Source organism: Fundulus heteroclitus, chromosome 17, assembly GCF_011125445.2.
Source record: "Fundulus heteroclitus isolate FHET01 chromosome 17, MU-UCD_Fhet_4.1, whole genome shotgun sequence".
Lineage (NCBI taxonomy): Eukaryota > Metazoa > Chordata > Actinopteri > Cyprinodontiformes > Fundulidae > Fundulus > Fundulus heteroclitus.
In genome coordinates, this window is record NC_046377.1 from 3,529,861 (window position 1) to 3,547,478 (window position 17,618).

The following is a 17,618-nucleotide window of genomic DNA, read 5'->3' on the forward strand; positions in this document are numbered from 1 at the left end:
GTCCTTCAGACGGTTCCCTAATACACGCTGTTATCTGGAAACGGTTCAACCAACAAATTCAAGCTCTAAGAAAACTGGAGCCTCAAAGAATCCATTCAGTTTAAACCTCACTCCACATTATATAAAATGACACATTATCAGTTCAGCCTTCTTTTAACATTCATTCAAACATCAACTGTTACACCTCTCACTAACGCACGCCATCATACGCGACAAACCAAGATGGCCGCTCTAAAAATGATCTGTTTAGGGTGGACAGCGGTGGTGGCCTAGTGGTTAGAACAGCACACTCTGAGCAGGCTGCAAGTACCCGGTTCAAATCCCACAGACTGCCACTATGGGTCCCTGAGCAAGCGACCCGCTGCTGCCTGAGGGACGGCTTAAATGCAGAAAGTACGACTGCAGTCACAAAGGTTTCTATTTCAGTTCTTGCTCTTCTTACCCTGGTGGGTATTTCCACAAACTAACTCTGCCTCCATCTGGTCCTGGGTGTTAATTAGGGAGCCACGCGGCCTCTTATGTGAGGCCTCCCTGTTCTCCTTATAATCATAATGTTTCATGAATGGCTGTTTAAAGCTGCAGAAATGACTTAAACTACTGTATTTTTCTGACTATAATGCACACTTAAAATCCTTAAATCTTCTCAAAAATTTATGGTGTGCCTTACATGTGATTAAAGTTGTGTTTACTGACTGATTTTATGTGGTACAATGCGCTCAAAAATCTGTTATAATGTGTGAGTACGACTTTGGTTAGCAACAAAGTCGCTCCGCTCAGTGGATATTAGGAGCATTACGGTACACTGTGTCACTACCTGATAGGACCCCTGAGCTGTCTACAAGACTGCCTGACTGTAATGTCTAAACTAGAAGTGCATTCATGTAAGGCAGCCTGCGCCCAGAGCACATGCTAGCAACAATAAACCTAGTGAGTTAATTCAATATAAAAGTTAACTTTATTTTGGCCTTATGCTAGAAACAGGGCAGTGTGGTCCAGCTACTCTGTCCTCCCAGCAGAGACGGGTAGCTCTCCCTGTACATAGAGCACGGAGTGATAACAGTGAAATTACACACTTAGGAAGAATATTTAATGCGCCTTATAATCCAGTGCGCCCTATGGTCCAAAAAAAATACCGAAGGGTTTTACTGGAAGCATACTTGGTAGGAGGGTGCTCACACCAGACGTCCCTACGCCGTCACAGTGAGGTCCTGCACCTCCAAATTCTTGAAACTTGGCGTGGACCACACGTCAGTTCCTTTAGGTAGGGCGGATGTAATAGTAGTAGTAGTAGTAATAATAGTAGTAGTAATAATAGTAGTAGTAATAGTAGTAGTTGTAGTAGTAGTAATAGTAGCAGTAGTAGTAGTAATAGGAGTAGTAGTAGTAGTAATAGGAGTAGTAGTAGTAATAGTAATAATAGTAGTAGTAGTAGTAATAGTAGTAGTTGTAGTAGTAGTAATAGTAGTTGTAGTAGTAGTAGTAATAGTAGTTGTAGTAGTAATAGTATTAGTAGTAGTAATAGTACTAGCAGTAGTTGTAGTAGTAGTAATAGCAGTAGTAGTAGTAATAGTATTAGTAGTATTAGTAGTAATAGTAGTAGTAGTAGTAGTAGTAATAGTACTACTAGTAGTAGTAGTAGTAGGGTGTTTTGTTAGAACATTGGAGCCCTACAGGATAACTAAGAACACGTGGGAGTGCTAACAGGCCTAGGACCAGTCTGCTCTGTTTTTATACGTCTGATAGGAGATCCTCTTATAACCTCAGATAGCCTGCTAAGTACTGACATCATCCATGGACGTGATCGTGTTGTTTATGTCAACCTGACCGATGTGAGGGCACAAACCTTTTGAGGTCAGCCGTCGTACTGCTCGGGGTCACTTCTGAGGGGACAGCAGCAGCAGGAACGGTAGCGCCTTTATCCCCTCCTTCCCCGTCGGATCCCCCGGGGGAACGGCTGTCTGAGGCCACAACTGGAGCGCTTCTTTGTTCTCCTGGTGGAGAAGGGTCTGAAGAGGCACTGACGTCTGCAGATGCACACAAAGGGGGGACACTGTTGAAGCTGTACATTTTCTCCTCTATCCATCGTGATAACAGAATATTCTAAAAGGGGTGATTCAGTAATTCAGCTGCTAGCTAAACTTGTTTTATATATATTTATTGCACATGGAGGGCTGTAGCTCACGTGTTTTCCTCTGCCAGAAAACATGAACCGACGGTGCAGATGCTCACCTTCCTGCTCGTGGTTCTGTTTGGCTTGTTTCTCAGGATCACTGTTGTCTACAGGAGAGCTGCATCTGGGCTCGTTCTCAGTCCTGGTGAGATAAAACCCACAATCAGACATTAACACGCTAACTATGCTAACATGCTAACTCCATGTTAGCTCAGTTAGGTCTTCTGCCCCTTTGGCTACGTTCACTCTGCAGGTCTTGATACTCAATTCAGATTTTTTTTTTGGTGAAATCTGATTTTTTTGCGTGTCAGTTTACATTTCCAAATATATGCGACTTGTATGTGATCTCCTGTGTGAACTGAATTCATACGCCTAAGTGTCCCACATGCGCAGTTGAGGACGCGATGACGTCACACATAGCAAGCGTGCTCATTGTTTGTGGAAGTAAACATGGATCGTAATGCTGCAGCGCATCTTGCGTTCTTTACGTTGTTCTCCAGCTGGAGCAGCACATTACCGAAGCAATCTTTTTAAGAAGATCGGAAAGGAAGAGCCAAATTTTTGGCAATGGCGTTTTGTGGTAACCTGACTCCGCCAGATAGATTTGCTCCGCATATCCATCTGGAAACCTTCCGTTGAAGTAATTTTGGGAAGGGGCGAAAATACTGGTTAGCTGATTGGCCTATGTTGGTGATAGACGGCCCAAATAAACCAATCAGATCAACGAAGCATATGACGTACTCGTCAACATGATTCGTCGTCACTCTGTTACGAGTGACGACGAAAACACAACCACAAGCTAAGCTACTCTTGCTGCTGCAGGTAAAGGCTCGTTAGCTCAGCAAAGAAATACTCTGTAATTCCGATAAAACTTGCTCGATAGCCACGCTAACGCTAGTTTCATCGGCTGAAGCCGCCATGTTCTTTAGACTGAACTGACGCGCTTCCCGTTGCGTCACACCGCAACCCGCCTCAAAGCCAACGCTGATTGGACGTTCGTTTGGTGAACGGCTCCAAATTTTCTTTAACGGAGAGTAGCCAGACTGATCTGCGAGTGAAACCTTGAAAGCTCGCGAGATCAGGATGGTCTCACGAAGCTAGTTTTGTGGGGCAGTAATGTCTGTACAGAGAAACGTGTGGGTGTGGAGTCGAAGCCAGGAATGGCCGTACAGACACAGGTCACATTTGAAAAGATCAGATACGTATCGGATTCAGGACCACATATTCAAGTGGCCTGGGTCGCATTTGAAAAAATGCGATCTGTGTTGTTCAGATTGTCATAAAAAGATCAGATACAGGTCGCATTTGGGCAAAAAATCAGAATTGGGTGACTTCAGGCTGCAGTGTGAACGTAGCCTTAGTCACGCCCTCCGGCCTGCAGATTAGATCAGTTAGAGTCTATCAGAAAAGGCTCTACTGTCCGTCAGCGTCTCACCCGCTGAAAGAGTGGAACTCGGCAAACTTGGCCCAGCCCGTCTGCGTTTCTGCGTCGCCCTTGGATGAGCTCTCCCACCCTGTTGGCACTTGGGACGGCGAGGTCCCTCCAGAATCCCTGAAGTTTGCCGTCCAGCTGTGATCTAGGGATAAAATGAACCATTAGATTCAGCGGGGACGTTTGGGCCGGGCCCCGGGTAGAGCTGCCGCCGTCTCCTGCTGTACCTGCATCTGATGAGCTCTGCTCACAATCCTCGTCCTCGTCTGACTGAGAGCCCTGGTCCTGCTCCTGACGGCCGTTCTCTATGCTGCTCCTGGAGCCTCCTTCTGAAGTCTGAGACACCCCAAACCTGCAACACGGAGGGAGGCCAAGGTTAGCGACCCCCTGCAGCTGAGATCAGCCCTGCAGCGAGGAGACGGTCAGGTTCACCTTGTGCGGGATTTCGCTTGTGTTGCATAGTTCATCTCGTTCTCCTCCCAGATGTCCTCTTCGTCCTCTTCAGCATCGTCAAACTGACGTATCCTTTCTTTGCAGCAGGCTTCAAAAGCAGCTGCGTTGGCCTGAGGAGGAAGCAACGGCTCACAATGAAGGATATTTCCATACCATCTTTATTTATAAAGCGCCTAAAAACAGCCAACAGCTGCAATAAAGGGCTGTACATCGCTACAAAAATAAACACAGCCATTAAAAAAAAAAACTAAGATAAAAAAGAGTAATGCATTAAAAACGCTTACAAGAAAAAGAAAACCAATTTCAAATGAAAACTAAGTCTGGCTAGTGGTAATAATAATGGTAATGGGTTTTAAGGCGAGATTTAAAAGTGCGCGTTGAACAGACGTCATATTTCCAGGATTATCAACTGTAGCTTAAATTCATCACAATAAACTTGTTTACAACTAAATCAGAAATGCATCATTGCTAAAATAACTTCAAATCCAGATATTTTACAAAGCTGAGGCTTTTTAAATGGACCGTTTGGACAAACATAGCAGCGACCCGTTGTTCAACTTGCTTTTAGCCTCTGCCACAAATATTTATTTGTATTTTCCAACAAGCTCACGGCGGTACGACGTCTTCCTAGGGCTGGGCAATATAGAAAAACAAGCATATTGATAAAACTAAACGATATCGATAATTATCAACAAATTCAAAACATATAGTGCAGCCTTGGCCATTTTCTGCTGTTGCTTAGCGACCTATATTTAAATAAAGAACTCAAGCACTGAATTTACACTCAATCCTTTATTAAAAAAAACCTAATTTTAACCAAAGCTGCAAGTTTTTTTAAAAAGAAAAAGGGAAACGCGTGCTCTCTGGATTCTTTGAAGGGGGCGGAGCTTGGTAACGGAGCGTTCCTCGGTCTGCGTTTGTGATTGGTTGAGAGGATCTAATGACTGTAATATTAACCTACATGATAGGCTGGAATGCAAAAGAAAAGAAAAATGTTATTCTATTGAAATTTTTATTGACCCTTTTTTATCTATCATCGATATACGCCTATTGATCGATATATATTATTAATGAATTATCATCCAGCCCTACATCTTCCTATTATTCACTTCAATCTGAACTAAAGCCCTCTGAGCTTCAAGGAAGCCGTTGTCAGTCTGCAGCAGCTACATAAAAAATTAGCTTTTGGTCCGACGTTCCAGCGAGCGGACCGGATCACCCTTAACGCAGCACGCAGGGAAGGGACAGCTCTTAAGAGTCAGAAGGGGCAAAAATTGGGCTAATAATCCTGCCGTGTGAGCCGGCCTTAAAGCGGCGTCGCAGCTGAAGGGTTTAGCTAACCTGCCGTGTTGTGGTTCAGGATCAGAAATACTTACACTATTATCATCAGCATCCAGAGTGAAATTTATTTCTGTAATTCTGTCGAAGGCGGCACTGTAAGAAGAGAACAGCGTGTTTATATGTGAGTCAACATGAAGCAGCAGATCGTATCAGCAGCAGCATCGCTAACACAAGAGGCCAGAAAGCTCTGGGGTCTGAAAACGCCTCTTGATCTCTGAAACGGACTGAAACGGAGCTGCTGAGAGAGAAACGTTGAATCAGGCTCACTTGATGTTTTCGTCGTGCTCGCTGAACTCTTCGTCGTGGAAGCCAAACTGCTCCACGAAGTTGGCCGTCATCTGCTGGATCTGATAGTCTGAGAACGTCTGAGGAGGACAGGGAGAACGCGGTTTGACAAACACTGACCTCTGGTCAGAACGGGACGTCTTCTGAGGTCTCCGTACCTGTTGCAGAGACATGTCGTTGGGGAAGTCGTCGTCCTCGCTGGAGGAGTGGATGTTGTGGGTGTTTACCTGCGGAGCAGAGCACAAGCTCAGTGGCCTCGCATTAAGGCGAAAGCTGCGCTTCCACTACGCCGTCCTCAGCTGTTTTGCTGCCTGGACTTCATTTCCCTGAACCTTTTTTTTTATGCCTATTATGCCTAGGTTGCTTCTTGTGTAGGTTTACGCTCCCTGGCACTGAGCGGAGTCGCCTCCTGCAGTAGTGTTGCTGCAAAATGCCACTAAAAACTGTCAAATCGGACCAGAGTAGCATTTACTGACTTATTCAGAGGATTTGTGAATGCCCTGACTCCAGGAGTGGAACGATAAAAAAAGCTGTGAAAACCTCCTGCACTAAATAACGCAGGTTTTAGGACATAAAAAAATCTACTTAAACCTAAGAAAAAGCTTCTTGCAGATCAAACACCTTCAACTGGGCTTGTGTTGAGGCATGCTGCCCAGTGAAAAGTCATCTCTATTACTCTAAGAATTAAACACACAGGTGGGGGATTGTTTTTATTCCATCTTGTGGGTTATTAAATCTTTTTTTACAGCAGTGATCCCTTTGGTTGAAAGGCTTGTAACTGCGGCTCTGGACTCTGTGCTGGACTGCGTGGTGGTGTGTAACCGCTGCGGTTATCACCACTAAAGCACAAAGGGCTTAAAGGACAGAAGAGAGGGCGTGATGAGGGCACATTCACAGCGGTTGGTTGAAACCAAAGCGTGCGTTGGGCTCAAAGATGTCTCACCAGCTCCACCGTGTTCCTCCTGTTGGTTTCTCTCAGGGTTTCGTCAACAAAGCTCTCCCAGCGACCTCTGCAGTCTTCCGGCAGCTCTGAGGTGTAAAGGAAGACATACATTTATTACGTCGGCTAAAAGGACAACCCGTCAGCCGGTAGAAGCTCTAACGAGCGTGGCCACCTTTGATGAGGTCAGAGAGCTGGGCCTGCACTGGTCCCTTCTCCAGGTTCTGGACGACCATGTTAGCGATCCTGGTCAGATGACCCATGTTGCCTCTCCTGGTGCCGCCCTCAGCCCTGACGGTCACATAAACACAGTTGGACTAGAGCGAAGATCCGACGCTGCACACTTTGACGCCTTTAAACAAACTTCCTTACTGTATTTTATCGTTCTCCTCCCAAGCATTCAGGATCCTCTGAACGAGCTGACACTTCTGGAAAAGCTGAGGGACGAACACAAACACCAGCGTGAGAGGAGGGAACGGACCTGATGTGTGGATTGGGCTTCGGTTCAGATTATCCCGGACCCCCCCCTCTCCCCCCTGAGAGTTACTTACATGCGCCACAAGGGCGTTGTGCACAGATGTTTTTGAGTCGCTGCTCGTCCCCGTCTCCTGTCCCTCCCCTTCAGCGTTGGATGCTGACGGATCCCTGTCGTGGTTCTGGAGGCCGAGGCTGGGCTGCTCCTCTGAAGACGGGTGGTTCAGAATGGCTGCCACACACAGCTCCACTTGAAGGTGCAAAAAGTTATTCCAGGAATATTTGAAGAACAGATCCTACACAACACAAGAAGCAAGACCGGTCCAAGTCAATGTTATGTGCCACTAAGGAGTCAGCAGCTTCTACTAGAAATGCACCAGACAATCATCCATATATTGGCCAGTAAGTGCAAAACAGACTATAATCAGTTATTTATACTTAAAAAAAAACAAATCTGAGTTTTGGATTGCACTTCCTATTCAAAAACACAAAATAACAGCATGTACTTTGCCTTGTACTTTTTGTTGCATTCAAAAGTACAAAGAATCTACAACACATCGTTTTCTCTTTTGTCTCTATTAGTATTTAGAAGCAAACAGTCAAAATCCTAATCAATCAACCCTCGGAGCCGAAGAGAAATTGGTACTGGGTGGTCTCTACCAACCACTAATATAACGCGTTCCTCGGTGTATCGTAAGATTCTTCACGTAACAAACGTGGGGAGAAAACTTCTGCTGATAATACAATGCTAAGCCTCAAATCAACTTGTTCACCTACAATGAAGAAACCGTCAATGTCTTTTTTTATTGGTGGGATTGAGCCACCGGCAGGCCAACGTGTGTCTCTGTTAAGCCCAGTGGCCAAGTTAGCAAACTTTTGTGAAGGTGCCCTCCGCCAAGTTAGCCCTGAGTGGAAAAGGTCCTGTAGGGCTTCACGCTGCAGCAGCGCGACATTTTATCTGGCGTCTACAGCTAAAGACTCATAGACGTGAGCCTACAGCGTTCAGTAACACTGTGGCACATCTGTCTGGAGGAAGCTGTTAATCAACAAGCAGGCGCACCTGTGCCACCTCCTTTCAGTATGTTTAAACTCAAACAAAACCCTGGAGATGTTCTCTTTTCATTCATTATATAATAGCAAGCTTGAAGTTTGATCCCTACTAGTTTTGTACTACCGTGAGTAACTAACTTACTGTTTTACACTAAAGGGTAAATTGTGTGTTTTTTTTTTTTTTTTTTTTTATCCATTCTGTGCTTTTCACGGGTGCTGCCGTCTTGGCATTCAAATAACGCGTTGTCACTCAAATCACGCGAGACTATTCGTAATCGTGACGCATTAACTGCGCCAGGCCCCGGAATAGAGTCTAGATTTTATACTCAGAAAGGTGCGCGTAGTAGTTGTTGCACAGTCGCAGTATTGCGCAAATACCCATTTTCTTCTTTTGACTCCCTGTTAGTTCATGGTGGAGTGGGTAGCAATTATATGGAATACAATAGAAACAAATCTGACTTTTTAAAATAAAATAATGAAATCTAGTGACGTTTTTAAGCTTAATTCATCTTTTTACCAGACATCTAAATGTCTTCTTTCGTGAGATCTGGGGCTTTAACCCATTTTCCGGCTTTTCAGCTCCAGTTTGACAGCTCCGTTTACTCTTCCTCCTTGCTGATCCCTCCTGCAGTTCATTTAAGATGCACACAGCATGTCAAGGATTTTTGTAATGAGGTGGACTAATCCATTTTAGTCAATGCAAAGGGTGGAGCAGAAGTCGATGAAAAAAGTGTCACCTTTTTGTAATTAATTTGATTGTAAATTGTAATTTTCTTTCCACTGTCGCCTCATGCTTGCTCAGTATGAGGGATTGCTGCAAAACCATGGACAATGCAGACGACTCTCCCTGTGGCTCTACGCTTCCTCAGGAGGGAATGCTGCTTGTCAAGACTTGATGCAACCTGCTGGGTTTCCTTAGATGGGACATTTTTTTGACCAATCTGTACAAAGTGACCCAATCTGTATAATCTGATTGAATTTGAATTTGGAAAGTGCCTTGTGATGGCATGTTTCATGAATTGGCACTATATCAATAAAATGTTATTGAATTGAATTCTTTATTTTATTTCAAACATGCATCAATAATGCAGGGACCAGCAACCAGCGGGACCTCCTTACTGCCAGGGGGCCCCAGGCGGTTTTCTACATCGCCTCTACGGTCAGTCAGCCTCTGGTTGCACCCTGAATAGGTTTGTATTGTTAGGATTATCACTGAAAAAGAAAGGTTTGTTTGAATGCCACCCTCTACACCAGATGATATATGTGTTAATGCAAGTTTTTTTTTTTTTTTTTATAAATGGCATAATTAGCTTCAGTAAATCCGTCTTAAAAAAATAAACATGCCCACACACAAAAATTAATTATTTTGCGGGGGCGGGATAGGGTGAGGAAGTGGATAGTGGAGGAGTCTATTATCCATGCCTGTACTGGTAATATATATAAAAAAAGAAGAAATAAAAAGACGTATTTAATTGGAGTCAATTGCAGAGGAAAATGCTGACACAGATTACTGTATTTAGCTTAAAAAGCACATTAAAGGCTCAAAGAAATCAGTCCGATTTTGTGTAATATGCATAGAAAACCGTATGCAAATTAAAAGAAAAAAAATCAAAAACCACAACAAATGTCAAGAGACCCAGGAGGGTTAACCAATCTTGGGCAAAGATGATGCAACTTCCTAGCCTACATATTGACTGGCATTCAATATGAGGGGCTACAGAAAACAAAGTGTACCCTACCAGTAGTAGGTCCATGGTGGCAAGACTGCAGAGCTCCTGGCAGATGCTGGGTGCGCTGGTCTGCAGCAGGGCAGCCACCAGCCGGGCCACATGAAGGCGGGCGTTGCCCAGCGGCTGCTCCAGAATCCCAACGGTCATCAATATTGCACTTTTCTGTGAAAGGAGCCATGCTGGTCAAAAACTGTTGTTATCATGCATATTACTTTCTCCTTTGATCTGTGCGATAAAAACTGTGACAGTCTTAATGTGGGCGATGGCAGGTTTCAGAAAAATATCTTAAACACAGTCCGTGACTGAAGAAGGGTTAAATGCTTAAACGTGAGAGTGTGGTGGTTTTCCGTATGCGGATACCTTAGGGGGGTCCAGAAGAAGCTGCTGGAAGTCCTTTAAATGGGGCTCAATGGCATTTAAAATACTGCTGTTGACAGTGTAAGACCTTTCGTAACCCTGAGAATACAGATCCATTAACCCTTCCAACCTGGAAGAAACAAAAAGAGAAACGATACAAAAGTCAGCGTAAACACCATGCGTCTATAAATTAAAATCAGGCTCTCTTTTTTTCCTTTCTCTGGGGAAAAAAAAGGATTTGCTGAAAGCGTTACCATCTGTAAAAAGAGGAAGTTTGCTTTTTCGTTAATTAGATATTACTACTAACTTTGGTGAATCATTGGATTTCAAAGTAAAACTTGTGAAAAATAGCCAATATACAGTAAAGGTGGCTGGGTCTAAATGTTCGAGCAAAAAAAAGAAAAAGAATTTAGTATAATTCAAAGGTTTACAACAAATCTGAACTTCAGATGAGATACTTCGGCCAGGGGGGAAAGTTGGCATCCTGCCACTATGAAGCTCCATTTCCACCAACCTCCCTATGGGGGCGGTTTTATGGTAGATTTCTACTTGCTTAGTCTGGTTTGGCCACGGTTCCTCTAGTGGAAAGGCACCTATAGACTGAGTGACTGCATTGACGCTGCTCTGCCTGACAAATAACCAGCTAAGTTATTGATCTGCCGTGCACAATGAGATGAGGCTAAATTAAAAAGGACAATGCTTGCTGTTTTTCTGCTGAAAAAATGAGGTTAACATTGAAACTAGTGTGCATGAGTGACGGTTTCTGACAATTAAGCTCCAAAGCCGATGCTGCAAGGGATTGCTGGCTAAATTAGTCACGGCGACTGCCTGAACACTTTGCTAGAAAGCTAAAGGTAATGCACGTGTTCACTTTAAAGATAACGTCTTATTTAAACTGCTGGTTTTGGTCTTTCTTCAGACATTGGCACACAAACCTCTAACCACTGTCTCTGGGGTCTAGCTGTAGCTCTGAGGCAGGAGACTGTACTGCTCGTCTCTGGGTCTTTACTACAGCAGCAGCGCTGTGCTGCTCAAAGATATGCCTGTTTAGAAATTGGCTAAATGTACGCTGTCAAGACCCATCGCTGATAGATGAAAACAGGCCAACACTGGTCAACCTCTGCAGTTTGCTCGTGCTTTCTGTTCTTAACCTTGTGCCTTTTATGGACAAAGCCATTGAGGAAGCTACTGCTGTGACTATTTATATGTACGGTGCTCTTTTTCACCGTTGTACCACTTGCTCAGGGCTTCTGTGGTTAGCCGTGTCACTCGACTAGATGAAGCCACTAAAGAAGCTAATGCAGCTATTACCTCAGTTTACCTTCTATTGTCCATAGAAAGTACTAAACGACCAGTGCATGGATGTGTTTGCTCTGTCCTCTCAAACCACGGTCAGTCGCAGCAGATGGTCGTTCACACAGGCTGCTTCTGCTACAAGCTTCTGTTAACCATGCACGCTAACCATGAGGGATTGCTGAAAAGTTCAACCAAGTATGCAACTGGCTAACTTTATACCGATCAACATAATAAACTGAACTTGGCTGCATTGAATAGCTGTCTCAATACGCTTACAGCACAAAGCCCCCACCCCTCAGCTTCCTCGCTCATATTCCCGTGGCCTGCATTGGAATCTATGCATTTCAGTCGTTTTTTGTCTATGACTGGATTAATTTGATTGTTTGATTTTATTATCAAGAGGAGCCGTCCTTCTTGTACATCTCACTGATATAACATCAGCTGAGAATGTTACAGATAACCTGTAACTACATTATTCAAACAGCAGCAAGGAAGGTTGCAGCTTTTATGTTTTAAATAAAAGCAAATAGATGTTATTCACTTTTAGGTTTGATTGTGAAACTGTGGCTCTTTTAAAGTATTTGTAAATTACTTGAACAAATACTGCTAACTTAAGTTTTAATGCTATACAAGCAATGTTTTGCATTAATTATTGTCTTATTAAAACAACTTTGTTCCTTTCAGTAGCTCGCACATGCCCATGTCAACGTGTGCCAATCCACCAAAAAGCCAGCACAGTGGGACAAGCAGGTGGTTTTGTTTAAAAAAAAAAAAAACAGTTTAAAGAATAATGTCATTTTTATTCTAAATTAATAATGGCTCTGAGATTTGATGGGAAGCGCTTTACAGCTGATTAGCGCACCATGCCAGCTTCACCTTAAACACCCACAGGATCAAAGTGAAATGGTACTATAATAAGTCAGTAATGAGATCAACGATTAAAGAATTAAAAACAGCCCCACATTAGAATAATAAACGAATCATACAATCAGTCATAGGAAGAACAGAAAATGGACATGGTACTCACCCAGACCTTCTGGTCTCCAATAAGGTAAGTAGCACTTGAGTTCCATTAACAATGGAGGCCTCACTCCTCTCCCCCTCAAACATATTTTTGAGAAGCCCTGTTACAGTTTCCTGCCTGGAAAACAAGGAAAAAGCAGGCTGAAAAATGCAACTCCGTATCTGTTATCTGCTCTTCTAGCATGAGGAAGCATTGCTCAAAAGCAAAACTGTGGTCCAACTGGCTCAACCAAAAAGTCCTTTCTATTTTGTTCCCTTTCTATCGTCAAACAGGGCTTGGCACCTGCCCTGACTGCCAACAGGACCATCATCTGCTTTACAGTACTATAGTCCTACCGTACCTCTACGCTATGGTGCATGGACATCCTCTTTTAATAGGCTGCACTAAAACTATTTGTTTTTCTCAGTCTTATGTGATCTTTTAATTTCCTGCACAACTGAATCTTGGCTTTTCATAAATTGAAAGCCACAATCATATAGATTAATAGAAACAGATGCTCTAACTATTTCACCCTAATTAATCTATATATGCCCTTGACTTTTTTAACTGAATTAGTGACAACAGAACTTTTTGATGAAATTCTAAGGGATTTTTCTCAAACACAACTTGAGCAAAAATAATGGAATGCAGCGTAAAGAACAATGATATTAAGCTTTAACTTTAAACAGTAAGTGACAAACTTGTGTTACGATCCGTGGGAATAGCACCCAGGATTTCACCCCGAACAATATTGTCATCGTTAAAGTTTTTATGATTTTGTTAAACTAATAGTGGGTCAAAAACTTACGACTCCAGCACAGTCAATAGTGGGTCAGACTCCACATTATCCTGCATCTGGTTGGCCTGATCTCGACTAAGGCGGATGATATCACAAAGCGTTTGGGACGCATTTGATTGTCTCTGGGAATTAAAACAAATGAATAAGAAGACTTCATTTCAGAGAAGGACCTTTCAGTAAATGACGAAACATCAAGTGTTAGTGAAATAAAGTAGGTCCAGCTGTGTGAACCTCCAAACTGTACAGCTTTCCACTTACTTCTTCATCTTTGCCAGTACTGATAAGTTCTATGAGTCTCTGTACCAGCTTCTCCTCATTTAGCCACTAAAAAAAAAACCAGGACAAAATGCTTTAATAAATGCTTTAACGCTTTAAAATGGGAAGAGTTCAGTTTGAAAAGGGAACAAATATTTTTGGTAACTTACATGAAGCACTTCCTGCCTTAAAGGCGCAGGTTCCACACAACTGATTAGGCGAAGAAGCAGGTCCATCATGGCAGAGGCATCAATGTGTTTAAGCACCAGACCGATAAAGCCTTCTTTTTTCTTTAAAAACGTGATCACCTGGAAAACAACACGTTGACGAACATTTAGAATTTTGGGATGACCAAAATAATCTGATCTAAGCTGACATGAATTTAGATTTTTCAGTGGACCTGTTCCGTTTTCCTGGCAATGAGATTGCCGATGGTTTTACTGAAGAAGCTGGCAAGTAAAGGATTTAGAGGCGGGTCCTTATCCAGGAATTTGTAGAGCATCTCAAGGAGAGATTCATCCCCACCGAGCTTATCGTTTATAATGGACACATCTGAGGTCAGGAGCTCACAGGCTATATTTGGAAACCTTACAGGAAAAACAACAATGACAGTTAGAATATTTCTTTGTGCAACCTAATTATAAAAGTAAGGATTCGTGGTAATTTGTTGTATTAACTGGTGCGGGAAGTAATTTTCAGCAATTTAATTCAAAAAGGGAAAACTCATATTACACAGTAATTGCTCAGTAATATATTTCAAGTGTTTATTTCTGTTGATTTGCATAGTAAAGGCTTTTTTTCTAGTAAAAACCTAAAGTTTTGTCTGATCCTTGAGGGCTACTATCCTGCAAACTGCTCAATGCATCCCTTCTCCAACACGCCTAAATCCACGGGCTGAATTCCCTCATCAGCATTCGGTCTTGATGATTCCAAAACAAAGCCTACTGACGAGTTTAGAGGAGGTTCTCAAGGCATACCAGGGAACTTGCAGCTTCCCTCTGCTGACACGTTTCATAGACATGCAGGTTTGAAAAGGAACAGCCCATACCTCCCAACCATTCACTCACACCTTATACCTACACAAAGGACTTCTTCCAGCATTCACCAGCCACTCCTCTAACTCTGTCATATCAGCTACAAAGTATACACACCTTTATTTTTAAGTGCAGTTGAGGTGCTATAGTTCTTATTTCAAACAGCAGGCACCAAGCACATAAAATCTGGATGCTTTCAACCAGAAGAACCAGCAGGACAAGAGTTTAAAGAGGAAGTACATTTTCAATACAACTCTAAATACGTTTGGCTCACAAGCGTACAACTTATTCCATTTTTAAAACTTTTAAAATTAAAGTTTGTTCCATCTGATTAACTGATGACCTTCTTTCAGTGTTGTTGTATGACCGACATGCAGAAAAGGGTACTCCCGGTCATTCTGTTCCGCAGTAGTTGTATGGGTCCATCCGAATACCCTTATAGAGCAAGGACTCGTTAGCCAAAGTGGTAGTGCGTCAGCGGTCGCCATGATAAGTGCTGTCCGATTAGTGCAGTCAGTAAGGAAGGAGGTAGGAAAGGGAGCCAGTAAGCTTCCTCAGTTTTACCTAGGAACCTCGCGACATCCATTAAGGAGCCTTAAGCTATCCCACAATCCCTTGCGTGACATTATATATCAGCACAGCCACCTCATGGAAATCAACAAAAATGTACGGAGAGAAGAGAACGCACACTTTGTAGTTCATTTTGAGAAGGCTGTAGGCCTGGATTTGACTTGCCGCATCATCCATGTGCGTTTCCGTTACGTAATGATGTCGGAGTTAAAGGCTGTCCGAAATCTGCACAGCAGTCCGAAGCTTCTTTCATCCCCACAATAGAGTTCTTACTGTTGACCTCATGAAAGTTTACAGAACAGGAGCTAGGAGCAGAAGCTAATAAGGGTATTTAGATGGAACCTCAGAAAAAAAAAAGTAATGGAGGCAACAGGATGCTGTCCAAATGGAGTCTGGATATTTTTGCACTGTTTAATGATGACAAGGGCACATAATGCTCTATATGCAGTTCTGTTTTTAAACATAAACACTCAACAAGCTCCTTAGGATGTCGGCTTAATAGCTCCCATTCGGCCAGGCTGCCTGGCGGAGCAGAGTCAACTTCTCAACCAAAAAAAAAATTGCAACACGATAGAAAAGCTAAAAACACGAATGATGGTGAGGGATTTTGTGGGGATTATTAGTGTTTCATATGTTTTATTCTATTCATCTTATTTGTTTTTATTCCGTAACCAAGTTTAATAATGTGTGGGGGAAAAAAAGAAATTGTTGTTTGTTCAGTCACTATTTAACACAGGTGGGACAATAAACTTTAATTGTAGTAATTTACCCGGTCAGCTCCTTTTCACAATTAAATTGGCAACGGTGGAATGGATGTGCCTAATGCCAACGCCTCACTTGGAAAGTTTTCCGTAATCACCCAAATGTATGCCTTACCCAGGATTGTAACGTCTTTATTCACACTAGAGCGGTCCCAGTAAACTACTAGGTATAATATTAGGTCTTGACCCAATAAATTCCTGGGTCTGTTTTACCTGGTAAATCAGTTCTGTCTTTATTGTACATAACTCTGACCCAGTAAACTAACAGTGAATTACTGGGTCAGGTTGTAAATATGAAAGGGGCTTAATTAATCACGCATCTGTTAAAAAAAAATTATTACGATTAATTACATTTCAAGTCAGCTTATGATAAAGATAATTTAAGTTATCACTGAAGTCATCAATTCTACAAAAGCTGCTGTTATTGTTTTGTTTTTTTCCTACTTTGACATTGTTAAAAAGCCGTGAAATAAAAAACAGTAGATGGGCTATGCTTGATGTGACCAACAATTTTTCGACATTTGGTTAAAACAAATTTACTCCGATTAACTTTTAAGGATTAATTATGATTAATCTGTCTGACTGCACCAATAAAACACATGAGGTGGTGTCAGAACTCCCTGGAGCTTAAACCCCCTCAACACAGTGCAGAGCAACTCCTGCACTGGCTCACCTCACCCTTCTCAATAACACAGTTTTTGCTGAGGATCACTTCCGGTTCCTAGGAGCCATCCTTTTTCTCCGAACCCGAGCTGGTCCTCACACAGAGACAATGTTCAGAAGAAGGTTCAGTAGAGACTGGACTTCCTGCAGCAACTCAACAAGTCCAACCTTCCCCAGGAGCTGCTGGTCATCTTCTACATTGCCATCAATTATTTTGTCCTCTTGTGTTCCTCCATCTGGTTTGGCTCGTCCACCAAACAGGACAGGTCCAAATTCCAGTTAACAATCAGGTCTGCAGAGAGGATCATTCCCTCCATCCAGGACTTGCACAGGTCCAGGACCAAAAGGGCAGCTAACATCTCTGCTGACTCCACACATCCTAGACACACACTCTTTAGACCTTTACCTTCAGGCCAACACCACAGAGCGCCATTTACTGAAACTAACCGCTAGAGAAACACTTTCTCCCCACCAGGCTGTCTCTCCGATGAACACAATGCTTATTTGCGGTAATCCGACCATCACCTTTTTTGTAGACATGTATGTATATGGATTTGCAGGAAAAAGTATTTCCTTTTTTCTATATTTGTACCAAAATGTCTTCATTGAGAGCAAAGGGGATCCAGAGTCAAATTTCCTTGTTGTATGAAACAACCTGGTGATTAAAGCTGATTCTGTTTCAAAAACAACTCTAACCAAAAATTAGGGCTGACAATCGCATTTGCAATATAATCCCAATTTTAAGAAATGTCCAAATCGCAGAGGTCTGCAATTTTTGGCTAGGTAACAATTAATAAATAAGACTAATGCTTTAGGTGTCATGTTTAAAGTGGGTTTGCCTCCACATGGAAGGGAAGAATGTTGCAGCAGTGAGATAATCTCATTTTATTAATTATTTTGTAGTTTATATAATCAATACTTTAACAGAAGCTTTCAGGAATCTCACCATAGCATTAAGTACCGGTCAAACTGTTTAACACATAGACTTGTTTGTTGGTTGCACTT

The 17,618-nt window shown here is 42.6% G+C and overlaps 1 protein-coding gene across 1 annotated transcript in view; it reads right to left on the minus strand.

Moving 5' to 3' along the window:
* LOC118556575 (serine/threonine-protein phosphatase 6 regulatory subunit 2-like) overlaps positions 1-17,618 on the minus strand; it is a 32,733-nt gene that overhangs the window by 2,500 nt on the left and 12,615 nt on the right. The window contains exons 4-22 of the mRNA XM_036149263.1: positions 13,986-14,172; positions 13,756-13,893; positions 13,589-13,654; positions 13,340-13,452; positions 12,556-12,669; positions 10,236-10,362; positions 9,885-10,037; positions 7,173-7,391; positions 6,994-7,058; positions 6,797-6,912; positions 6,625-6,710; positions 5,840-5,908; positions 5,664-5,761; positions 5,432-5,489; positions 4,035-4,165; positions 3,830-3,954; positions 3,606-3,747; positions 2,230-2,312; positions 1,844-2,024 (exon numbers count right to left, since the gene is read on the minus strand). Coding sequence (XP_036005156.1) covers positions 1,844-2,024; positions 2,230-2,312; positions 3,606-3,747; positions 3,830-3,954; positions 4,035-4,165; positions 5,432-5,489; positions 5,664-5,761; positions 5,840-5,908; positions 6,625-6,710; positions 6,797-6,912; positions 6,994-7,058; positions 7,173-7,391; positions 9,885-10,037; positions 10,236-10,362; positions 12,556-12,669; positions 13,340-13,452; positions 13,589-13,654; positions 13,756-13,893; positions 13,986-14,172 — 2,271 coding nt within the window. The remainder of the gene's footprint in view (positions 1-1,843; positions 2,025-2,229; positions 2,313-3,605; positions 3,748-3,829; positions 3,955-4,034; positions 4,166-5,431; positions 5,490-5,663; positions 5,762-5,839; positions 5,909-6,624; positions 6,711-6,796; positions 6,913-6,993; positions 7,059-7,172; positions 7,392-9,884; positions 10,038-10,235; positions 10,363-12,555; positions 12,670-13,339; positions 13,453-13,588; positions 13,655-13,755; positions 13,894-13,985; positions 14,173-17,618) is intronic.